Source organism: Cinclus cinclus, chromosome 5, assembly GCF_963662255.1.
Source record: "Cinclus cinclus chromosome 5, bCinCin1.1, whole genome shotgun sequence".
NCBI lineage: Eukaryota > Metazoa > Chordata > Aves > Passeriformes > Cinclidae > Cinclus > Cinclus cinclus.
Genome location: NC_085050.1, coordinates 12,930,582 through 12,956,728, shown reverse-complemented (window position 1 = coordinate 12,956,728; position 26,147 = coordinate 12,930,582). Strand labels below are relative to the sequence as shown.

The window sequence follows — 26,147 nt, the reverse complement described above, 5'->3', positions numbered from 1 at the left end:
CGCTGGCGGCTCCCGCCGGCGGCGGGGCGGCTCCGGCCGGGATGCGCCGAGCAGCCAGCGCCGCCCCGCCGCCCGGCCCCATGGGGCCGCTGCCCCCCCGCCCCGCCGCCACCCCCGCCGGACGGCCCCGCTCAGCGCGCACCGGGCTCCGGGCTCCGCGCCTCGCCGCTACCGTCGCGCCAGCCCTGCCGGGGTCCCTGTTCCGCGCCCCGGGGGCCCCGCCTGGGGTCCCCGCCCCGGGGCTCAGCGCAAGCACCTCTGCTCGGGATCCCCGCCCCGCGGCTCAGCGCGGATCCCCCTGCTCGAGGTCTCCGCCCCGCGGCTCCTTCCAGGGGCTCCCGCTCCGCAGCTGGGCTCGTCCCCCCGCTCGGGTGTCTGTCCCGCGGAGCCCGGTTCGGGTACCCGCCTCGCGTCCTTCCGCTTGCGCTCCGCGGCTCAGCGCGCTCCTCTCTTCCTCAGGCTCCCCGCTCCGCCGCTCGGCGCGGACCCTGCCCGCGGCACACGCTCCACGCCCGCCCCTTCTGGGCTCGCTCTACGCCCCCCGCGACTCCCGGTGGTTCCCACCCGGGCTGGCGGCTCGGCTCGCCCCGTGCCCGCCCAGGTTCCCAGCGCGCCGGAGCTGCGCTCCCCCGGTGCTTCCCGGGCCGGGCCGGGCCGGCCGCCCCCGCCGCCCGGTGAGCATGCTCCGCCGCCGGGATCGCCCCGTCCGGGCCGGTGGGCGCCGCGGCTGGCAGGGGACGGGACGGGAAGGGACGGCAGCCGCCCTGCCCGCTCCTTCCCTCCCTCCGAAACCGAGTCACCCTCGCAATTCCCCGGCGCCGACACCGGCGCTGTGCGGCGGGTTTGCGCAGCACAAGAGGAGAGCGCGTTCCCACCGCGGGCGAGCGGGGAAATGACCCCCAGCATCCCCGGGGGAAGAGGGACTGTCCAGGACGGGTACGGACACAGCTCGGCCGGCCTCTCGCTGGGAGAGAACGGGTGCGAAAGGTGCGGTGCGGGGAGCGGGACGGGCTGGGTTGTCTTGCACAGGAATGGGGGATAGTGTGCCTCCGTACTTGTTCCAATGGCTTCTACTGGATGGCTGAGATGCATTACAGGCAGAAACCCCGGCAACCGAAAATCCCGTTCTGTCTCTTTCCAGCTCTATGGGATGAATCAGTCCTCTCGGTCGGGCTCCAGCGCAGCTAAAAACCGAGTATGACCGTGAGCATTGCAGGTGTTAATAATGCTCTTGGAATCACCGTGTGCTAATGTCATGCTTGACTTTCTTCAGAGAACATGTCTTAGTTATTGTTATTCAAAATACAATTGTTTTAGTTCCTCTAAAACTTAATTTCTTTTTAAAACCGTTGCCAGAGATCAAATCCATTCTTGACTCAGCAGTCTGTTTTGGCACTGAAAGGGCTGAAGAACTGACACTTTCCAGGGCCCCTCCAGCTGCTTTTCCAGGCAGGTCAGGAAGGACAAGGATCACTATGCCTTGCCGGATCTGCACTGACATGAAGGAAGATTAAGTGCTAGTTACTAAATACAGAGGGGGAAAAAAATAAATTCTGAAACCTTTTTTGGTAATTTTATAAAATTGTCACAAGAAAACTGAAGCTTCACTTTAGCTCTCATTTAAGAAATTGGTGCATTTAAGCAGAGTTATATTTAATATTGGAGGGAGACTTTAGCTTTTGTCACCACTGAATTCTAAAGAGTGTGACTAAAGCTCTGATACTGAGGCAATGTGTTGCTTGCACAAACTCTGCTTTCCTAAGCAATGCCTCCTACAGTTTCTCTAAACGAAGAAGCAGATTGCACAAGAATTTGTGCATGTGCCTGTTGAAGCTGCTAGTCATGGGGATATTTTGTAATGCAGTTAATGGGGATATTTTATGCCAAAAAGCAATGATCCAATTTGCTTGTTTAGCTTATATTCATTGCTTCAGCAGTGCAGAGGTGAATGCATATGCTTGTAATGTGGTATCTGTGTGTATGTGTATATTCACATGTGGGCTGCCAGTACACAGGAGCTATTTAAATGAACACATGTATAGGTATCTGTCTTAATAACAAAAGTAGCCCAATAAAACAACCTGCTCACAACTCAGCAGCCCCTTGCCCACACCGGTAGCTCGGTACAAATCAAAGGTGAAGGTGTATTTTACCTCCTGCCAGCTCTGCCAGGTGTGCTGGAGTCAGGCGCAGGGAAGGTGCAAGCAGATGGGAAAGATGCCTTAACCCATTGAAACAAAAATTGTTAGAGCTCATCTGTCAGATGTCTAAAGAATGAAGTTTTGCTATGCTTTGTTCTTTATGGTCTGCAATGGGTGGACCCAAAGTGGAGGACTTTCCAAAGTATCCCATTTATTGGCCAAGAGTTGCATTGGGCTGTCTGAACCCTGTAACACAGAATTTAGAGGATATAATATCCTTTCCCACCTATTTAATCTTTAGCAATCATTCTTGACTTCCAGCAGGTGTAAACTGATGTTGTTCATCAAAGCTCCCTGTGGATAAAGATCCAGCATTGAGGTGGGGGAAGATTCATCACCCTAAGATGCATCAGTGATATGGTCTCCAATGTTGATTCAACATTTAATGCATGCATGTCCAAAATTTTCTTTCAAGGCAAAGGAATGCATTAGGAGATCAGGAATATTTTCAATGGTAGTAGAAAGAAACACTAGTGATGGGGTGGCATGTGAGACTAAAACCCCCATGCTGACAGACTCAGTGAGTTGGGAAGAAGTGGAGCAGGAAGGAGCAACAGGACAACTGCTTCATGCTTTTTATTCATAATGGCATCGGATCAGAGAAACTATCACTTAGTGGAGACATTTATGGTGTGTTATAACATTCCCTCCACTGCCATCAAAATTTTTGAGCCTAAGATAAAAACCTTTCACATTTATAGATTATTAGCATCCTTTTTTAACTTTCTGTAGGCAGTTTGCATATAAATCCCATTTTAAGAATAGTCCATTAAACCCACAGCTGTCACTTGCTGAGAGATTTGGGGTGGGGGTTTTTTTCCATCCTGAAATCATCTTTGTAATGTCTTTTGTGCTTTTCCTTCAGAGCTTTGCCTCATTTTTTTTTTATTCACCTGTTAAAATTGCAGTTCTCTCTCACAGCTGGCAGATTGGAAGTAATGGAATTTAACTGCTACTGCAATGGTTCTGAGCAAAAAAAAATCTTTTCAGTACCTGATTTTAGAAATGTATGTTTCACTAGCTCTTTCACTTCATTGCCACATTTTCTAGTTCCACTTCAAAATACAAATACCCATTGTTCTGCCTAATAATATTTATTTTAAAATTGTCAATACTCATAAATTCACACATTCATCTGGGAGATACTTGATGTAAAGAGATAAAGTGATTAATGCCAAAAGGAAATTAAAATACAGAGACACAGGTGTACTGCTGGGGTTTAGGCTGTAAAAGCATCCCATCAAAAACCTCCCAAAAGGTCTAAAATAGAGAAGAAGAGGTAGTGGTAGAGGTGGAGGAGACTGGAAGTCACTTCACATCAGGTTGGTTTACCAAAATCATTGCACGTGTTCTTAAGTGTAGAAGGATGCTCAAGTGGAGCTGTATTTAGGAGTGTGGCTGAACACCTGCTTAAGGTTCAGTCAGTTTTACTCACTGACACTGACAGTATTTATTGTACAGGTGCAATACATATATGTATGTATGTATAGCCATGTGAGAGTACTGTGGAAGGAAGGAGATAACTGGTATCACCAATTTATGGAGTCCAGAAAAATCCATGCAGACTGGGTTTGTTCTGCTGTTCATGCTTCAAACAAAAATAAATATGAGCAATTGGATAATGATCAGAAATGCATTACAGGAATTATGTCTGGGAAATTTCCTCAGCTGAGCAGAGGGCAACAGGAGGCTTAGAACCAGCTGGTGATATCTGACAAGGGGAAAAGTTTTCTATAACAGATTACTTCTAATATTTCAGGTTAAGTCAGAAAAACTTCAGAGGCTAAAAGCTGAATCTATAAGAAATCAGGGTAGAGGTGGGGTACACATTTTTAACAATAAGGATGAATAATAGCTGAAACAATTGATTTTGGATTGTAATAGATTTGCCATCATTTGCAGTCTGAAAGCCAAGGCTGAATGCATTTCTCAGAGGCTGTGCCTCAGCTCATCCCTCAGCATTGCCTTGATTCCGAGGGTACCAAAGAGTACTCTACAGTCTGTGTTGTGGAAAAGTAATTTTGGATGGCTACAGTTATTTCCACTGGCCTTAAATCCTATTTAGGTTTTTGTTAACATGATTAACCATATGTAACGGGGTCTGTAATGAGTGACCACTAAGGGAAATAATTAAATAATTGATGTTAACAGAAGAAATTTCCACAGATTTTTTTTTTAATTCATACCAAGCTTGATTTCATTTAAACCAAGATAGAAGATGAATGCTAACCAAGGCTAAAAACCAAAGGGAACAGCATTTTTGTAAATATGATTACTACTTTACTGTCTTAGTTCATTTTGGGGCTTTTGTCTTTTAAAATACTGTCTTTTTTGATATTTATAATAATGTATTTAAAATAGGATAATTTTTTCTAATAAAACAAGATTTCACATGATTAAAAACTACTAAAGATCAGTCATATTTGAAACACGATAAACAAAAAGAGGAAAAACCCTGTCTTTTTACAATTCAGGAATTTTATTTGTATTTTCTAGGTGTTCATGGCCATATCGCAGGGCAACAACTGTCCTGAGAAAATAATCAAGATGAAAAGAGTGATTTTAATTTTCTAATGAGGAACACTTGAAGATTTTTATTGTGTTTTGCCATCTATACTATCAAACTGCAAATAAAAATCAGGTGGGCTTAATTCCCCAAGAAGCTGCTGTAATTTTGCATCTGGCTTCAGTACTGTAACAACTTGCCCAGTGGAATAATTTGAAAACAAATTTCTTTTCAGTGTTCTCATTTCTCTGTTTCTCTAACCTTCTGCACATTAGAAGGATCTATTAATTTTTTTATTGAATGCGTAAAATACAGGATTTTTTTTAGTTAAATAATTCTTATTGGAACTTTTACCAACAATGTAATTTATTAGGATTTTACCCTCTCCATTAACATATGAGATTATCTTTCACAAAATGAGTAGGAAAACCAAATCCTTCATGGAATCAAACAGTAGTTTCAGTAATGAAATCAGACACTATTGTGAAGACTGTTAAGCCTGATAGAAGAGAGGGGGCTCAGAAAAGAGAAGTCAGCAGCTGCGTGTCTGCCTCTCAAGGAACACAGATGATGTCTGTAGGGTCAGATAGTGACTCATCCTTGTGCTTCCCTCCTCCCAGAAGGCAGCTGCTGCATGGAAGGGAATGGGGTTGGGAAGCAGGACACCCAAACCTCATCTGTTTCACTGGCACTGTGGGACAGCTGTATCCTTGCAGAGGAGCCTGTTGCAAATGCTACACAGAAAACTGCAGAGCAAGGTGATTTTACGAGTATGTCAACAGTTAGAGGTGATAGGCTTTTTAATCTGTACATTTTAGACTTGTGTAAGACCAGCATTAGATTTCATAGTTCAGGATTTATTTGTGGGAAGAATTGCAGTTTCAAATTTTTAAGCATTAGTGATAAGGATGAGCAACTTTGTTACTTTGAGATAAACAGTAATAACCTGCTACTTTTACCTATTTCTGCCTCCCCCCCCCCCCCCCCCCCAACCCCGTCCCCAAGCAGTACTTATAATGACATGCTCATTTAGCATCCTTCTGGTTTCTTCTCCAGCACACATAATGGGGGTCAAAGGAGTTTCAAGTGCAGATATTATCAAGCACCCCTATAATGCCTTTAGGACCCCCTCATTTTTCTGGCTGATGCACTGCAAATGAAAGGAGGGAACATACAGGTTGAAAAATGAATGCTCAAATGAATCAAGGCAAATACCCCAAATTCAGCACAAAGCCAGTGTATTGCTGCAGTGGAACAAAGTTCACAAGTGCAGGCACAGCCAGCTCTTCTTGATACAGTGGAGTTTAGGTTCTTGACTCTGATTGGATTGGAAAGGTTTTCCAAAGTGGAGAGCAAAGAAAATAAAATTAAAGGTTTAATTTTTAAAAAATTAAAGGACTTGGGGACACTTTCAAAAGTCTGTTTGGCTAGTGATACATCTTTTTAAAATATTTCTTGTTAATTAAACTATTAGATTCAAGCAGGCAGTGGTGGAAAACCCTATCTGGGGAGCACTGCAGGCATGCTTCTTGCACCTGGGAGAGGAGCAGCAGGAGGGACGGGGAAGGGTGTTCATATAACCAGCTACCATTAAGATGCACCATCTACCAGCTACCATTGTTACAAAGCTATTGCTTACTGCATCATTGCTGTTGGTTGCTGCCTTCCTGCAAAAGCCATTGCCTGCAAGAAGTGAAATTATTAAATTCAGAAAAGTATGGACTCAAGCTGGAACCAGACACAAAGAGTGGACTTGGCCTTAGGTATATAAATTGTATCTGTGCATTCTTAAAAGCATTCTAGTCTTCAGTTAAGCCTGGAAAATATTTGGTTGCAAAATAATGAGAATAAAGAAGTTATGGTATCCTTAAAAATCCTGGCCAGCTACTCACTCCCTCCCCCAGAGTGGGTTGGAGGAGAGATTCAGAACAGTAAAGGTAAGAAAATTCGTGGGTTGAGATAAAGCAAATTTAACAGATAATGCACAAGGTGTGTGAGCAAGCAAAGTGAAACCAGGAACTAATCCACCGCTTCCCGTGGGCTGGCAGGTGTTCAGCCATCCCCAGGACAGTAGGGATCCCTCACATAACAGAGACTTGGGAAGACAAATGCCACCACTCAAAACGTGTGTCCCCTCCCTCCACTGCTTCCTTCTCTTCCCTCAGATTTATGCTCAGCACGAAGCCATACGGTGTGGGATGAGGTGTGGGATATCCCTGGTCAGCTGGGGTCAGCTGTCCTGGCTGTGCCCCCTCCCAGCTCCTTGTGCACCCCCAGCCTCCTCACTGGTGGGATGATGGACAGAAAAGGCCTTGGCTCTGTGGAAGTGCTGCTCAGCAATAGCTAAAACATCCCTGAGTTACCAGCACTGTTTCCAGAACAAATCCCACACTAGCTGGTGTGAAGAAAGTTAACTCTATCCCAGCTAAAAGCAGCACATGTGGATAGGAGATGTTCCTCACTCAGATTAAAATGCTTATGTAGTTCACCAGAATTAATGATTCTGTGTGTGGTTTTCACAAGATGGCTTTTAATTCCAGGTGTATTGCAGTGGCATTCAAGCAAAGATTTATTGGAAACTAAACATGAAACACCCACTGTCTTTTTCATTCTACAAATGAAGTAGAGAGATAGCAGCTGGTTTTCCTGCAATCCCTGTTCTTTCAAAACTTTCCACCTACTTCATCCATCTTTATTTGTACTTACGCATAAATTGTGGTCCATTTTCTTCTGGCAAGAAAATGAAACGTGTTTGTAAAGATTTTACCAAAGGCCATATTTTAAAGATGAAATTCAGTTCTCTCTTAGGTGAAGAACAGTAGTAGAGGAAGGCAGAAGGTATGCCATATAAAACTGTAAGTTTTTCTTTAAATGTCAACCAAATAAACATTATGGGACATAACACACCTCCTAATAAAAAAAAAAAAAAACAGAATAAATAAACCAACAAATAATAATAAAAATAACCATTGACTAGTGACATTAAACTATGATCACATTCAAGATTAAATTGATCCTTTAGAAGTTAATAGAGCAAAACCTCTTTTTAAAAGTTCTCTTTAGCTATTGCAGCTGCTTCAATTCTGTTTCAATCCAGATCTCATTTTATTCATGCATGCATATAATGAGGCCAAATGCTTGGAGACAAGGGTTCCCAGGGAATAAATGATCCAATGAGCCATCTGTACACACATCATGTCTAATCAGGGTGAGGTGGGGAAGATAAAAATTATTAGATTATTAAAATCTTGAAGTTTGGGAATCTTTTTGTTTCATGACTTTTTGGTGAAGATTAATGAATTATTTAAGCTAGTGATAAGAAACATGCACTTACATTACTTGGGTTATTTCTCTCTGCTGTTCTCTGGAGCCATCTATTTCTCTGCACTTACATAGTCCACTCAAAGTCTATGGAACACAAGTGGACAGTACAACACACACAAATATTTCCAAAATTATCAAAATGGACATAATTTTTTACATGATTGTAAGAGAAAATTCAAAGTATTGAGAAATACTGGTAAAAGGAATTCACTTTTTTTAGAAGGCTCAACCATGAGTCTTCCATTTTCTTCTATCTCAGTGTCATTGATGCAAAAAACCACTTGGAAAATCTGTGGTCATGCAAGTTTAACTCTTCAGGTAAACTGAGGATTGTAGTGCTCTTTTTGTGCCTTAGCAGCCTTTAGTTCTGTACTCATATGAGTTTAAATGTAACCCAAGCATGCATTATTGAATAGATAAAATTATTTAGGGAAGAAAGGGAAGGAGTGGAAGACCCTAACAGAAGGATGAACATCAGAAAATAACTTTCTAGTAAAGATTATGCCTCAAACATTCATAATCCTTTGCATATCAAGAAAGGTCTTTTAAAATAATATTAAATTGGAACACCTCAGGAGAATATCAACGAGCAGCTGTTAGACCTCTCTCCTGGGTAAGCTGGCTCTTGTGCCTCCTGTCACATGCTTGAGCAGATAGGTAGGCAGAAATAGGTTTTGTGCTATTTATTATATTTTCAAACCTGTGATAAATCAGTATTGTCAATATATACTAGAGAAAAATAATTAGAAAAAACTGTTTGAGAAAACCCAGGTTTAGCATTGAGCAGAGAGCTAGAGGTCACACTATATTAACTACATTAATCTAAGTATGTTTCCTTGTCCAAAAATCTATGTTTCTTTAAAATGTATGCTTCTAGTTTTCCTGGTTCAAAAATCAATATTTCTTAAAAATGTATATGCTCAAATATTCATAACTTTATGACTCACTATAGCTTCAAGAGTAGTTAAGCTAAAAGCTGCTTCCATAAAATACTGTGTATTTGGAAACAATATTTTTTGAGAGAAGTCCTGTTGAGAAAACCTCTTAAGCATGTCAGGTCAAAATCAAGTCTCTGGTCCTGAAACAGAACCATTTTAGTCAGCGGGATTTCATCAGTGCAGCTTGGACTAGAATTCACCCATTAGCATGTTTAAAGCATTTGCTCATTGCCAGAGTGCTACCTGAATTCACTTTTCTGAATAAACTTCAATTTTAGCACTCAAAAGCAATTAAATATTGTGGGCAAATGAAGTTATTTCAATCATAATGTGAAGAAGTAGAAAGGGCTAAATAATTGAAAGTTAAATATAACTAAAGAAGGATGTTATTTATATTTGAATCTTCAAAATGTGTGCTATGTGTTTGCAATAGAGCATATGGCCCCTTCTTGGCCTAAGGGATTTAGAACTAGCTCTGTTTTGGCTGAACACAAATGCTGGAAATCAGCTAAAGAACACCAGTTTTAGCTAAAGTATGACATGGGACCCATCCCACAGGAGCAGAGGAAGAAGAAACAGGCTTCCTCTAGCCACCTTTATGAGCACTTAAAGGTCAAAATGGAATTTTGCCCCTACCTGCTGAATTTTTTTTATTTTCCTGATACTGAAATTAGTTGTAGAGTTTGTCCCGGAAGGAAGATTAAAGATTGCTTTGGAAGGAAGATTAAAGCTTTATTTCATTATCTGGATGAACCTATTTACTCAAATTGTAGAGAGACAACTGAGCAGTCAGCGCTGGTATTTACATGAAACTAGGTGAGATCAAGCTATTGAGTTCAAGCAGAAAGATAGGAAATGTTACTGTCTAGAACAAATATAAGAGCCAATAAAGATGTTATAAAAGAGCATGACAAGCAGCCGTAGGGACAGGTAGAGATAACAGCGATGTAAGATAGTGTCTCTTCTAAAACCCGCTTAAAATCAAACTGAAATTGCTTTGCAGGAAGATAGGAGTTCTCATGCTCAGTCTCCTGACGCTTCATATAATTCAGACTTCACCTGACACTTCAGATGTACCCGTCTTTATCTGATCTGGGCTTTGCAGCAGGTAAAAAAATTCCTAAGCAGGTTACGGCTATGTGAACCACAAAACAGAACCGAAGATTAATTATGATGTGAAAAAACTCCTGAAGCAACCTAAAGCAATCAGGTAATTTATCGAGTGGTCTGTGTTTGCCATCTAGTGGTACAAAGCCAAACTTTTTTCTCCTGTCTCAGAAGCAAACCTCTCCTGCACGGAAATATTCCTGCTCTCGGGATGATGGCGGGGATAAGTGCACAATTGTCCTTTCAGGAGCCAGGAACAGAAATTTTTCAGCCCTTGACCACCAGACTTAGGACTAGGTCATCAACAAATTAGCAAGGGTTATAACTGATCTCTAGCTCCAGTATCCTGGTTAGTGCTCCAGTCTTTCGACCTTGCAGGTGCAGATTCTAAGAATATTGAGGCACCAAACTTTTCACTGCTTTCTGTGAGAATTCAAGCAACTAAATATCACAGGGTTTTGAGATTATATTGTAACATCTTGTAAACCACACTTACGAAACTCTCAGCAGAAGGCCTTCAGCTTTCTAGAGACTGTCACTTTGCTTTACAGCATCTCTGTATGAAAATATACAATTATTTTTCAACCAGGAGACTGATCTACAATGAAATTAGCAGTTCATTAAAAAATTGTGCAGGGAATACTTACCATTCTGGCACTGGAACACATATACCTAAATATGAGCTATAAAACTAGTTTGTTTTTTTTTCTCAGAACATTTCAAGAACATTTGAATAAAGAATTAAGTAAAAGGATTAATTTTATTTCTCAGTTATGTCATAGAGTAAATACAAGAAAATTAATAGAAATATATTTTATCAGAAAAAATTATTTACAGCATGATACATGTTACTCACCTGGATTTCTTGCTATCTATATCTATCCACAAAATAATAATCATATATTGATTTTCATCAGTAATAAGGAACTTTAAACTAATTCCCACACCCCAATTATCTAGCAAATATTTTTAGATTTTACGATAAGAAAAACTAAGCTAGGAATTAAGAGTTGGAATTTTCCTAATATCTCTGTGATACAGGAGAAGCTCTTCCTGGGATTTTCTGTTCTAAGGCATAAGAATTTTTTGTAAACCCCTTTCATAAGTCACAATGAATGAAAACAAAGCCATACAAATTGTATAGAGGACAAATACAAGTTGACTAAAACAAAGATTAATGAGATTGAATTAACTTTACTGTGTAGTGTTAATCATATTAAGACTAATATGATTCTGAAAAGTGTATTTATACAATAACACCACATATATAACAAAACATGTGGAAAGAAAAAAAATTACATGCTATTAGCTATGGTCCCTTCTTTAAAAACATTATTGAATCTTCTATTTATTGAGCAGCTGCTGCATTCACTCATTCATTCATCCGCTCCCTCCACTGTTATTTATGTAATTAATTATTCAATCAATTGTTCACTGAGGGACCGTATATGATCTATGTTTTACAATTGACCTCAAAGAGCGAGGCAGCTGAATGCATCCGATAGAAAATAGAAAAAGGCATGGCAAGGTTCACAACAATTATCCAGGGTTCAAAGCCAAAAACTATTTCTTCCAGTCCATTGTCATATTCCGGGCGGCACCCGAATGCCGGTGGTATCCACAGCTGCAGGGAAAGAACGCCAGGCCAATATTAATCACCAGCAGTACAAGTCAATAGCCCTTAATGACTGTGACTCCACCATACTGCAAATTGGCTTCAGGAATCCCTAAGAAATCCCTCCCTGTTGCTACTGGGGCACACTGGTGGAAGAGGGTTTCAGCTTCTGCTGCTCCTACAGTTTTTTGGACCATTACTGAAAGGAGCCTCCCATATTCCACATTTAAATAAACTTTGTTCCCCAAAAGCATATTCACTTCTTCCAGAAGTAAGATTTACTGCCTACAAACTATAGAACCATGCAATTTTAATTTTTTGAAAGGATGGGAAGGTTTTGGTTATTAACTTGTGAATTACATTCAAAATGTCTTACCGAAAGGTTGCAGAGGAATAAAAATGCAGCAATGTTCTTCAAAATTCTCCTCTTGTGGTTAGTAACTGAGTTTCTACTGGAAAATGAGAAATCCGAGGCTGAGTGCATGACTAAATTATTGTCCTGACTCGTTTCTTCTTTGGCAACACCAGCACCATCATTTTCTCTCCCACAGATGCTGCCCTTAAGCAGACAGGGTATGTCACCGCTGTCAGGAGCAGCTCTGCCATTGTAAATCTCTTTGTACAAGGGAGTGAGGGACAAAGTGCTCCCCCGAGATATGGTCACTATTCGAAGAGTTTTGATGTCATCATTCACCTTTTCCTGCTCACGGTGGATGGATTCAATGATAAAGAGGTTCTGAATATATTTCTCAATAATAACCAGAACAGAGTAGGGCAGGTTATACCATGTGTATTTGGGATGACCTTGGGCACAGATAATGGCAAGGATCGAGCCCCAGGAGAGCAGCCAGGACCCTGCAGCTGTGCCCACCAGCAGTTCTGCATCCAGTTTTCGAGCAGGATTCTTGGAATTATCCAGAGATCTCTCTTCCAGTCTGTAGATGAGAAGGGCGACGATTCCAGCTGTGCACATGAGAGCCAGCACAAAGATAGCGTGCAAGTAAAACATAGTGAGTGCCAACTCGCTTTTGATTTTTGAACCTCCAATCTGAATTAAATACACAACAACTATGGCTATTGTACTAGTTAACACGATTAGTCCAAAAATCATTCCAACAGTTATGCCGTGGAATTTGAATGGAGTTTTGTTTTGCTGGTGGTGCTCAACTTTACGGCCAATGTTCTTCCATAGGACATAGAGCATTGTGGATGCTAGGATGTGGTACTCAATATTAAAGGGATATAGGTAATATATTCCTTGAGAAAATATCGAGCAGAGAGTTGTTGTGCAATTGCATTGAGGTGCATGATCATCTAGAACTGAAGGAGAAGGAGAGATTATTTATGTGCTTTATCAAGATCCCTTGGTTTAAGTGAGTAAATAAAACATAAATAAAATAACGAAATACAAAAGGTAAGACTTCAGTCAAACAACACCCAGTTACCCACCTAAGAAAAGGCCCCACTTCTCCATGCTTCACTGGAGTTTGAAAGCAGAAGGCATCCCCAGCAGTTGTCACAGAACGGCCTGGGTTGGAAGGGACCCTAATGATCGTCAGTTTCAAACCCCTCTGCTGTGGATAGGGAACCTTCCTCTAGACCAGGTTGCTCACAGTCCCATCCAACCTGGCCTTGAATATTTCCAGGGATGGAGCATCCACAGCTTCTCTGAGTAACATATTCCAGTGCCTCAGCACCCTCAGAGTGAAGAACTTCTTCTTTATATCTTCCTTATTCTAAATGTTTGCTGACTACAACTTGCACCATCTTACCAATGGAGAAAAATTTTCATTATTAAAACACCCAGAGCAAAAAACAGCACTAAGAGATAACTGCTACCCCTTTGAGCCATCCCACTGAATCCTGTAGGACCAGAGACCACAAGTAATAACTCTTCTGGGAAAGATTTGCAAGATTATCCATGCTTGGTTTTTTATTAATAACTTAGTAAATAGTAAACCCTCATTTTAACACTGCTGTGTTAATTTGTTACTGTGATTTAGTAATAAAATGGTTCATTAGTGATGTTCCTCAGTGATGTTATTCCTCAAAAGAAATGTTCTTTAAAAAACTATTTGTTTGGAATTTAGAAGAAAACTACTGCCTGGATCGCATGTATGATAATGATCACATAACATTTCACTATCAGCTAATTATCATGTGCCCCAGAATGACTATATTGGCATAGTCATGAATGACTCAGCTACATCCTGTAGTGACAGTATTTTGTATGAGCGTGCTTGAGCAGGAATTTCACAATGCAACAAACCTTTTGCTTACCTATAGTTATGTTCCCAAAACCAAGCGTGATTAGTCTTTCCTTATGTTCATTCAATTGATGTTTTGACTCCGTTAACACACCATTTGTCCACAGGAGCAAATTTGTGAAAACAGAATGGATAACACCAAACCTACAAAATAAAGTCATTATTGAAGGAATCTGCACAGACTGTACGTTGTGAAATATATGAAATGAAATTGATTAAATTTCTGCGTACAAGCTACACAGCAGTATATATTTGTTGATGCAGGGGGAGGGTTGAAAAATCATCACCGATCTCTAAAGATGTTCTGCAGTCACTGAATATCAGACTTCTAAAACCTTACAGAAATGCAATGTATTAAATGGCCTAATGCATTAAACTACTGAAGGATGTTTTTATTATTTCTTATGCTCTCTTATGCGATGGGTTTTATCCTTTGAGCTGGACAAGCTTCATGTTAGTGATTGAACAGTCTGAACAGGATTACTTTTTTGCGTACAGTATTTCACAGCCTTCTGCAGTGCTCCTTCATATTCTGTGTCTGATCTTTCTTCACAGATATCATCACCTTCTCCACCATAGATCTTTGTCTCTTGGAGAAAGCTGAAGCTAACAGGGGGCTTTATTCCATTTAAAGTACTGGCACAAAGGAGGTAGGTCTCCATGCATTTTTGAGACTCCTGGCCTCTGACAAGCCACTTCAGCTTGGTGAAACAGAATAGCATTGGAGAAAGAAGTGTACCAATAGTTCTGAACTTCCTAATAAAATCCAGACAAAAATTGTTCTCCATTGCCAAGCAGTCCCTTTTTTGTAGGAGGTCATGTATCTTTCCTAGGCACAATCCTTTCTCCTACCAATGTCAGGCGCTCTCCTGCACCTGAGACTTCATCAGGTGTTTCTTCATCAAGAAATAGTTCTTTATTACAACACTGTTCTCAGTGATAAACTTACAGTTAGAAATTTTTAAAATCTACTTATAAACAGAGCTGATAGCACCAGCTGACATTGCAAAGCCTTCTGTAATCACTCACCTCCTGAGCATGGGGTTTGAACACTTACCCAAGAGAGCAGAGCAAATGGAGATCCTTCACCACAGATGACATTTCTAAACAAATTTATTTCACCTCCTATAGAAACTGGTCAGATCATTGATAACTTTAATAAGTACTTCGAAAATTATCATGTTTGCTTACTTATGTTCCATGCACAGGCAGATTAACAGACATTAATCTGCCTTCTCACAAAATCAGAAACACATTGGATCTGATTTGGTACAGATGGTACCACCAGGGAGGCTGTGTTTCCAAGTGCTTGTGCACAGCTGTATCTACCACAGCTGTGAGGTGTGGTTGACACGCCTGAAGGATGGGATGCCAGAAGGACCTGGATGAGCTCAAGAAGTGGCCCTATGGGAACCTGATGAGGCTCAAAAAGGCCAAGTGTAAGGTCTTGCACCTGGGTCAGGGCAAGCTCCAGTATCAACCCAGGCTGGAAACATTCAAGGCTGGGTTGGATGGACCTCTGAGCATGCTGATCTAGTTGAAGGTGTCCCTGCTTATTGCAGAGGGGTTGGACTAAATGACTTACAAATGTTTATTCCAACCCAAACTATTCTATGCATCTAAGATCTAGTTTTAAAAAGGCACTTTCCATAAAATCAATATAAAATACCTCCATTACATTGCATTGACTTCAGGTTGGTAATAAATGTTCCCTTTCAGTAGGTAAATAAATAAAATATAATATAGTGCATAGTCTTAAAACACATACATGGTGGTCCCTTCTTAAGTGATTCTGTAGTACGGTATATTGCCATTTTCCTCTCTCATGAGAAAAATATATGTATTCTGTCACTGTTTTGTATTACAAAATATCAGTGCAGGTTAAATAAGGGTGAATTGAGTTATTTTCTGTTTAACTTTTCTATTTCTTTCTACTTAATGCAATCAAGAGGAGAATCGATCTCTGTGTATTTTCACTGTCCCTCATACAATAAAACTTTGGTGTTAAAGCCCTGTACAGACCTACATCTATTAACATGCAGATGAAGATCAGAACCACTTTACCTTTCAAGTGTTTTGAAAGACTGGATAACATCCTTTGCATGACACCACAGAAAGTACACCTAAATGGAAGAAATACAGGAAAATATCATTACACTAATGAGCACGTGTAACACTCAGAAAGGAAAATGCATCTGTAGATAGACATTTCAATTATTAAAACTTCTGAAGATTTATAATGAGGCAGCTCCATCTCCACACACGTGAAAAAGTCCATGATTTCCTGTTACGAACTGATTTCATATTCATATTTACACTGAACCTGAAATTTCTTGCATGAGGAAGCAGTGGCTTAACAGTAGAAAGTCTTACTCACCAAAACATATTTTCCTTCTGTATCTGAAGAGACTTTTGTTTTAATGACAGATGAAATAATGCCAGTGGTTGTGGATAGAGGTATGATTGCTGCAGGGCATGGTGATGCTAAGTTTGAATGATTTATGAAATATATTAAATTCTGTGGAGGGAAAGAGATTGATGAAAGGATGCCAGACCTGGCTAATAAAACAACAGATGCCCAGGAAGCATGAGAAAAGTTTGTACTAACTGCCTGAGCAAAAACCCCATTAAGAACATCACAGTTGCACTCAAGGATGGTGCAGAAAACTCAAGGAATAAAAGAAAGAGATAACAGCAATAATTTAGCAAGTAAAAGGTAAAGAGAAATAAAATTAGAACTCTCTAAGAGCCTAATGGAGACCTCAGAAAGAAATGGCTGCTGAAATAAAGCCAGGTGTGGATAGGTTCAAGAAGAACTATACCAATATTCCTCAGGGATGTTAGGGTGACACTGGAAGTTGTTTACTCCCAATAGTTCCTAGGCTGAACTCATCAGTAGGTGAACCATCAGGAGAGAGAGTCCCAAGATTTCTCTTAGAAACCTGCTAGTTTGGTGTTCCAGAAATGGTCTGAAAAGTGATAAAAACTTTGGGTTCTTCTTCAGCAACCAGAGTAACTGGAAGCCCATTTTTCCACAGCATCCATTACAGTATGTCTTCACAGCCACTGTTTCTGAGGTATTCCGTGTGTCATTTTGGAAAAAGCTAGTTCATTATGGCTCACCTGTGCTACTCAGCAGTAACAATTCCTCAAATGAAGCATTTATCGATGAGATGAGTGACCACTGTAAAATCCTAGATGTAAAGACTAAAATATTTCATGTAGGTTTCAACTGAAGCAAAATTGAAATTACCTTAGTCTCTAATGCCCTATTCAATTTCCCACCCTGGGATAAGTGCAGTAAAATCTGACAGCAGATCTGAAACCATTCTTTAAAACTTATAAAAATATAAGTTTTAAAGATCTGTTCAGACACAAGATAGTGGGAAAAAAATAGGAAAAGTAAAGAAATAGCATAAAATCCAGTTTTCACTCACGGAATACTCATTGTCTCAAAGGGATTTCTGCCTGCAGAAGAACATAATGCACAGCCTGCCCTGGGAGGGCAGGTACATGTTAGTTCATACATGAGTGCAGAATGTATATATTAATTTCATGGCATGTATCAGGATGCCTCAAGGTAAATGACAACAGAATCTGATACATATCCAGCAGGAAATTAATTCTTTGGTTTTTAGATTACACATATGGGATGTGATGACACATAGGGATGTTCTCTGTTGTGATTTCATCCACTATTCCAAAGACATGAGAAGATATATCTTAGGTAAGAGGTGTCTGGTTAATTACTTTTTCAATTTAACTTTTTCTTTGCTCAGGCTAACATTCAAGTGTTCATTATTTTAAGCTCTGTAGATGATAAATTCAGTGACACTGGGTGATGTAAAATTTAAGTTAGAGTTCTTGCTGTCTTTGTTCAGCATTTTTATTGACTCTTCCACACTCCAGTTCCTGGTGGCTGGCTATAATGAAGAATGCTGTGTTCAGATCAGTAGGGCAGAAAGGGCTTAATTTTATTGGTTTGTTTTTCAGAGATGAAGTAAGACATGGAGAGTGGCTATTACAAGAATGTGAAATTAAGATTGCTTCAACCAACTGAGAATTTCACCCTCAGAAAAAAAGCATAGATGGGATGAGAGTTGCTGTTTAAATGTCAATGTTTTTTGCTTTATATTTTTAACTGTTGAAGAAAGCAGAAAAATGTAGGTTGTTCAAAAGCTCATTTACATGCAACCACAACTGCTAGGAAAACACTTCTTTCTGAATGACTTAAACCTCTTTGAAAATTCATAAAAGTGCCTGGCTATGACTGAGTATCTCAGTTGAATGACTTTTTCTTCACTACAAACCTGACAGGGTTCAGAGGAGTTAATGTGAGAAACAATCAGCTATGGAGTGTACACTCATTAACACACAGTAGATCCAAAGTAGTAGATCCAAAGCCTTATAACAAACAAGCAACTGGAATATTTCACAGGAGTAACTGACTATGTTTGCCTCTGTGCAGCTACTGATAAGAACAACCAAATGCTTCTAGAAGGAACCATGTTCATTTGTTACAGGAAAGTTGTGCAAGTGTTTCAGAACCAGCTAGGAAGGGGTTTGACCCCTTTAACTTATCAGGTCTACACCTCTAACCACAAGGGAACATCGGGTTAGACAGATTGAACTGATCTTATGTGACAACTTCTGCATACACAAACAAGGGAATTGTCTTTAGCCAAAATACTCATTTCAGTCTGAAAATTCTGTATGTAACGTCAATTAAACAAAAAGGCCACGTAACTTCAGCTACAGGAGAACTTTTTTTATTATTCTGTTTTTCAAACCCGTGTTTGAAACCCATTAATTTTATGGTTAAGCACCCGCAGGTTGCAACACTTGAATTCACTATACATGCACAAGCATTTAGTCCTCAAAAGTATTCTGTGATATCCTTAGAAAGCAAATTAGTGTTAAGTCCACTGAAGACAAGATAAAATATATTTTTTGTAAGAAACAGAGATATAAAACTGCAACCAGTGACTTTTACCTGTAAGATGGTGTGGACAGCATGTGTAACAGGAAAAATGCCTTCAGTTGGTGATAGACAATTTGAAAAATCAATATAATATCCAATTTTAAAGGAGTCCAGAATTAAAGTAATCACTGCAAATAATGTAATCCCACCTACAAATGAAAGAGATATTAGAAAATTTTAATGTATAGTGATAGTGTTTGGAGACTATTTGTAAAATAAACAAAAATCTATTTAGGAGAATGAAAGTTGATCAGTATCTCTTTTCTTGTTTAGGGAAAAAAGACTAGATCAATGCTCATTAAGATAACTGACTCCATGGAATAAGTGCCTCTAATTTGTGACAGCCTCTGCCCAGTACATTCAGCAAGGTCACCACTGGACAGCCCCCTGGTCAGTGAAGAGTCACCAGCCCTGCACTGCCCAGGACATTCAGCACCTTGCAGAGTGCCCAGTTCTGGGCAGGACCAAGCTCCTAGGTAACAGTGGCACTGAAGCAGCCACAGAGAGCAGGAATTACTGCCCTCAGCAGCCCCCCAGCATACTGGGCAGTCCTGGGGAGCTGAACAGTCACCTTACATTCCCCCAGCCCAAAACCTCGACAGTGGGAAGTGACACAATCACTTGGTGTGCCCTCCCCATGGCTCAGGGTCACACTTGAACTCAGAGAACACAACCACAACCAGCTGTAAGGTTTGTTCTCCTAGAAAGGATCCAAAAATTTCATTTCAATATCTATATTTCACACACACACACACACACACACACACAAATATTCTAACATATTACTCTAAAGACGCTGAAGAACTTTGAAATATATTTCTCTTTATTTTTGTTGTTCTTGTTATTGTTGGGTTTGTACCTGTATGACTAAGCACAATAGGCTACAAGATTACTGAACCAAACTCTAAGGCCTCCATTTCCTTCATTTTGGTTTATTTTGGGGGGATTGGTGTTTTTTGGGTTTCTTTTTCATTTTCTTTTAGGCTTTTATTCAAGTAAGCTTTCACTGGATTTAATTTGGACTTATTTGAATGAAGACTAGATAATTATTCCATGGACCTGATCCTTACAATATAAACCAGCATAAGTATCTTAATATTTCCTTAAATTCATCATAGAGTAAATAACATCACTAGTGTTGACTTTGATGAATATTTATTTTTATATCTCTTCCGTATAACTATCATGTGTTCCACTTGACTTGTGGTAGTAAAAAAGTAATACTAACTTAAAAATTTATTTAATTATACCTTCATTATCAGTCACATTGATAAAAATTAAGAAATTATATAAATACACTGTAACTTTATTTATTATTTTATTGACCCTTTAAAATTAAAAAAATAGACTTCAGAAACCTCTTTAATCACAAGGGTATGAATTCCAGTAGGATTTTATGTTTCTGTTTTACAATCTCTCTATAATAAAAACACTGTCAAATTACTGATTGAGTGTAATTTCTACCAAGAGCTAAAAAACATTTGCTTTTATATTGCAAAATCTAAAACCTCTGTTCTACACTTCATGCATGTGTATTATCCCACACAGGTTTTTGGGTTTTTTTAATTATGCTACTTAGGTCAGCTAATTTGTATTCTAACACATGTAACAGGACTGGACCCCACGTTTTTAAATACAGGTGCCATTTTTGTTGTGTATGAAAGTAAATGGTATCATAAAATACAAAATTATAGGCTACTCTTGAGGTCAAATGATATGTTTCCTTCCTTATCTAAAGAATGTTAATAATTCTGAAATAAATTAGAATTGGTAGTTCTGATTATATAATTATAACTGCTTATAAATCATTCTGCCTGAGTTAACTAAATGTGCTCTGAGCAAGGTGTTCAGAAGTCCCTTCCTACCTGAATTATTCTAAGACTGATTTTGTGATTTATGGCTTATTTAGAAAGTATGCAGGAAACAGCCTATTTATCTGAAATGCATCAGTTTGAGGGACTTCACATGTGTTATGATTGTTTCCATAAGAAGGCGAAAGCTATCTTCTGTAGCAGAAAGATTATAGATTACTGACCTCCAGGGATTAGAAGACTTTGTATGTCTCTTTTAATTTAGAATGTTTCATTTATTCAAATGGTATTTAGATTTTTCTGCAATCATCCAGGTGGCAACACTGCAAGTATATACAAAGTGTCCAACATGCTTATTTATGGGCTTCCAAAGAGAAAGATTGTACTAATTTTCTTAGTCAAAAATCAAGGTACAACCATAATGACCATGCATATGGTATATTAATGTTTTTTCTGCCAACTTTTGTGATGGAAAATTCAGTAGTATTTACTGATACTAAATGGATACCAGTAATTTCAAGGAAGATAATTCCACCGCTTAGATATTAACATTTAAAATTTTAAGAAATGTGAAATGATTGCTATTGAGCACTGTTTCATTACTTTTTCTTTTCAAACATTAATTGAAACCTATGTGTCTTAAGGGGTCATTAATAGGATTTTCAATATTGCTAAGTGCTGCCTCATTTCTTCCTAGTAACCATCAAGAAGAAGAAAAAATAATGATACAGTTGCAAAAATACCACTCTCACTTTAAAATGTTGTTCAAATAATTGGCAATTCAATGTAGAGAGTAAAAAGATACAAGTTGAAGTCTAACAAGAGCTTATAAATTGAGCAGTTGTCAATGCTTTAAACAGAAACTTTGCTGCTAAAGAATGTGATAAAATAAAGCTGTTTGTGAAGCCAATTGATTTTCATTTTGCGTTCTCTGGCTCACTTCACTGAACTATTCCAAAAAATGGTCAGAGAGCTTTCCCTGGCAGAGAAGCATACCTAGGGGAATAACATTTGGAATAAGTCAAGGAAAGGCTTCGTAAGGTTCCCTGTGGTTATTTGGGTTGGGATAACTGTGCTGTATTAGAGACACAGCTCTGCCACAAACTTTTCCCACATTCAGACTCTAGGAGCAGATCTTGGTCAACCCCACAGGTGGGAAGAAAAACCAAGGCTGAGGGTTGACACAAATTGACACCTTGGTGCAGAAAGGCTCGAGGAAACCTTCCTGTGAGCAGCTCTTGCAAACTGATCAACTGTCCTTCTAGCATTGCTAAACATGTACAATGAGTCAGTTATAGGAGGTATTTCTTAAATACTTATATTTCAATATTTGCCAGAGCAAAAGGGTCTAAAAAGGCAACTGCCATTCACTTTTACTAAAATGATGCTCATAGTTTAAAAGGATTAATGAAAATACATTCATTTTATTCTGTTTAATACAAGGACATTTGCTCTCACAATTACAGCAAGGAGATGGTCTTCAAAAATAGCTGATAGAGCCAGAAAAAAATTTCAGAAAACTTTCAGTGGAAAAACCCAAACAAAATATGCCCGTCCCACTCCATCCTCCCCTTTCCTTTCTGGACTTTTGATCTTTCAGGTAAAAGATTTCTATGACAAAAGCACAGATAAAGAGGAGGACAAGGGGGATCATGGCAGAGGAATTGCCACCCGAGTTTTTCTTAGCTCAAATACGTTTTCTTTTACCAATAGAGGATAAAGGAGTTGTACAGACTTGTTGTAACTACAAGAAACCCCCAAGAATAGGAAAGTGTAGGTCATTCCCTAAGGGCAAATTTGTTGAATTACAGCCTAGACATCCAAGAGAAGCCATGGAAGCCGCACCACTTGAGAAGCCAGTACAAAGAGCCATCCTGTGCTGGTAAAAGAAATGGATAAGGTAACCTAGTAGTTCAATCCAGGATCTTATTTCTAAGTTTCTGTGACTCCTTATATTCTGTAGGACAAATGAAATGCTGTGAATGTGGGGCCAAAAGAAGGAGGGTGGGGGATCCTGCTGTAGTTACCCATGCTAGGCAGTATTTATTCCATATTTAGGAGGGGAAAGCTACCCTCTGAGTAACAAAAGCTTAGCTTGGTCCAAGGTAGGATCAAGTTAAGCCTTGCACGAATTTCAGAAGGTTGTAAGCCACATAAGCTAATAAATGAAAAATGCTTGAGAGATTAATATTGCTTTGAAAAATAGTAAATAGTCAAGAGGAAGAATTCAACAGTGGGTATGTGAACTCCATACATTTCAGGGAAGAGTCTACAGACCGTAGATGTACATTAGAAATTTAAAAGACAGGTTTTCTGTCAGCAATCCAAACGCAAATGTTAACAGTTGAAAATAAAATAAATGATACACAAACGCTGAGATTGAGAACAAACGACATTTCCAAAGCACAACCTTACTTTTCAAAATAATCAGGTGTCAGATGTTCTTGGAATTTTCATTTAGGTATTTCATTAGCTGCTGTGAAAATGAGCTGTTGTCTCAGTTTTAGTAGGTAGAAAATATTTTATGGGAAAGCTGTCATAACATTCCACTTAAATACTTACTTTCCCAATGATCATTTACAATGCTGAGACTGGAAGAGGCTGGTAAAACTGTGATTGCCTATTATTCCACAAGCACTGATGTAGGCTGTTTCTTTTCCTTGGTACCTGAAAACACAGCCTTCCTGTCACTACAACTCTGTGATGTGCTCCCCAAACTCCTTCTCTCAGTATACCTTTATATCCTCACTCTGGTTAAGCACCTGGCTGCAGATGAGGGCCAGCACATCCCACCACTGCCCTCGTAAACTTGTATACTTTTTCTGCAAGTGAATACTCAGTATAGATTCCTTGTTTAACTGCTTTATGTACTAATTACAAATTGATCTGGCCAGAAATTTTGTCCTGTCTAACTCTAGATGTTTTGAGAGCATCACTGTGCACATATAAACAGGAATCTCTTATATACGTTGGTACAGAGAGCACTTGAGGACCTTTCTGACTAGTACTGCCATAAAGTAAATTGCATTACACCTTCTGGAAAAGGTGGTAATTGCTCCAAAAGAGCTGCAAGACACCAACAAAACTGCCTCTTCCACTAGCTATATTTCATTTTTCAAGTTTCACCAAACCAGCCTTTTAAGGAAGAAAGGCGCCAGAGCTTTCAGCACTATAAATGGTAGGTTGGAAAGTGAGGATGTTTAACAAAGAGCTTCCCAATACAATCTCCTAGTATGTTCAGCTTATGCATATATTTACTTTAGAGTGCACCGTGTGTGCATTCAGTTCGTGAATACCAGGATGCCTCCCGGTAGGACGGAGAGGCTAACAATGAGGTAGCAGACACAGGTGATGGCACAGGTGTCCCTTGTGCGGTACCACTCTTTGTGCCATCGGCCCGTACTTACACTTCAACCAGCGGGCTCCGGCATGCGTGTCCTTGTCCCGGATCAGCCTCCTCTGCGTGCAGCTCCTGCAGAGGTACCACAGCATCCACAGCAGCTGGATGAGCATCAGCGTGATGAGGTAGGAGAGCAGGTGGCTCTTGCTGATGCCCACGGCATGAACAGCCCAGGCGAAGGTGAGCAGCAGCCCGGCCAGGAAGAGGTTGATGCCGTACTGGCTGCTGAGGATCTCGGCGTTTTTCTGCGGGTAGCTGCCGCCCACCGCGGGGCACCCGGCGGCTTGCTCCATCTCCCACTCCGCCGGCCAGGTGCTGAGAGCAGGCGGCCCCGCTTTCCCCGGGGAGCCCCGAGGCCGCCGCTGGCCCGTCCCCCATCGCGGCGGGGGCGGAGCGGGGCCGCCGGCCCCGGCCGTGCCCTGCCCGCGGGCGGGGGTCCCCGGCTGCCGGGGCAGCCCCACGCTCCCCGCTGCGGGAAAGGCTGCTGAGGTTTTTGCCGGACATTCTTGCCTAAGGCTGACAACAGCTGGGGTCCAGACCAGGGGAAGAAGACGCTCGGACGAAGGGTAGCTCGGAGCCCGCCCTGCCCGGCTGGCTCCGGTGAGGAGCGCGGCGTTATGTCCACGTTGTATGTACACCTGTGCGGTGTAACACGCTCCCTGGACAGGAGGATGTGAAAGACACCGCGTGTTGAACAAACCCCCGGGCCGACGGCTGGAAAGCCGAGGAAGTGCCAAAACCCGGGAGTCGGCGAGGCTGGAGCTTGCCCTGCAGTCCAGGAGCCACCAGCTGCTGATGGAGCTCCTTCGCGTGGGGAGGCGGAAGGATCACACGTGCTTCACGCTCTTGGCCCCACAGGCCATCGTCCTTTGGGCAATCGGTACTTTCAATGGTAGCCTTGGTTTCAGGAATTCTCTAGACCTTTTCAAAAGTGGCAATTTACTTTGTTTTTTCTTTTTAAATGTCCCATTCTGACAACACAGTACTATAGGAATTGCTAGCTGGAGAAGAAACTACTGAGCTCAAAGTAGCAAAACCTTCTGCAGAATTTACCCCACTATATATTAGTTTTCCCAATATTTATACACGCTTTCAGTATTGACCCTTTTCTACTTAAAATGAATTCTCTTAACTTTGTATATTTGGGTACCAAGCTATCTTAAGAGGCCAAACGCCAAGATAGACTGGTCCTTGTTCTGGCGAAGCAGGTCTTACATGCTCACATGAAATTAAGCCACTAGTTCAACTACAATAATAATAAAAAAAGATATATTGAAAATACAGCATCTATTTTATTCCACTTCCTCTGGCAAAGGAGTAATTTTAAGCTTTCCTGAAGCCAGAAATTAATAGAGGGGTTTTTCTCATATAATAAAGGATGCTTTTGTACTTACATATAAGTGTCTGGGTTCACAAGCCTCTTAAAGAACAGGGAAGAAAAACAAAATGGTAGAAAGGTGGAATGAGTGAATTCTGGGCAATCACCTATTTAGGTAACCATAAAGAACTAGTAGTTCCTGTCCTTTATTAATTTTGTCTTTTTCTCAAAAACCAGGTATTTTAAGCCATCTGCAAATTTTCCTTTTGAAGAATGCATTTAACAGGAAGCCAGCCCTATGTTTCTGTCTGGACTATTAACAGCAATACAAAGCAAAAGTGTAACTAGTCAAACAGTCAGGCTTCAAACACTTCTAGCTCACAGCTACATCCATCATTATCAGAACTGGCATTGTGGAATTGCCAAATCCAACTTCTATCTCATATGATGTAACCTTTAAAGAATAAGTAAGGAAGATGCTTCTATAGGTAACCATGATAAATAATCTTCACTGCACAGAGTATTTTACTTCATATTATCCAAAAGCCTTGTCACCTGTGAAGGAAAGCTCTTCGGTGCTGGTACACATTCTCATCCTGAAATGAAATAATGTAAATTGACACCGAAGATAACCATGGTGGTCTGTACCAAGAGAATACATTCAAGCTTTAGTACAGGT

At 40.4% G+C, this 26,147-nt stretch overlaps 1 protein-coding gene across 1 annotated transcript; it reads right to left on the bottom strand.

Moving 5' to 3' along the window:
- Positions 1-11,529: 11,529 nt before the first annotated feature.
- On the bottom strand, positions 11,530-24,747 carry OTOP1 (otopetrin 1). The gene is made up of 7 exons (XM_062493381.1): positions 24,624-24,747; positions 24,158-24,559; positions 18,952-19,088; positions 16,023-16,081; positions 13,972-14,102; positions 12,068-13,011; positions 11,530-11,700 (listed from the first exon to the last, which is right to left on the bottom strand). Exons 1-7 carry the CDS (start codon positions 24,652-24,654, stop codon positions 11,530-11,532), a joined length of 1,875 nt encoding a protein of 624 aa, XP_062349365.1. The 5' UTR covers positions 24,655-24,747.
- Positions 24,748-26,147: the final 1,400 nt, after the last annotated feature.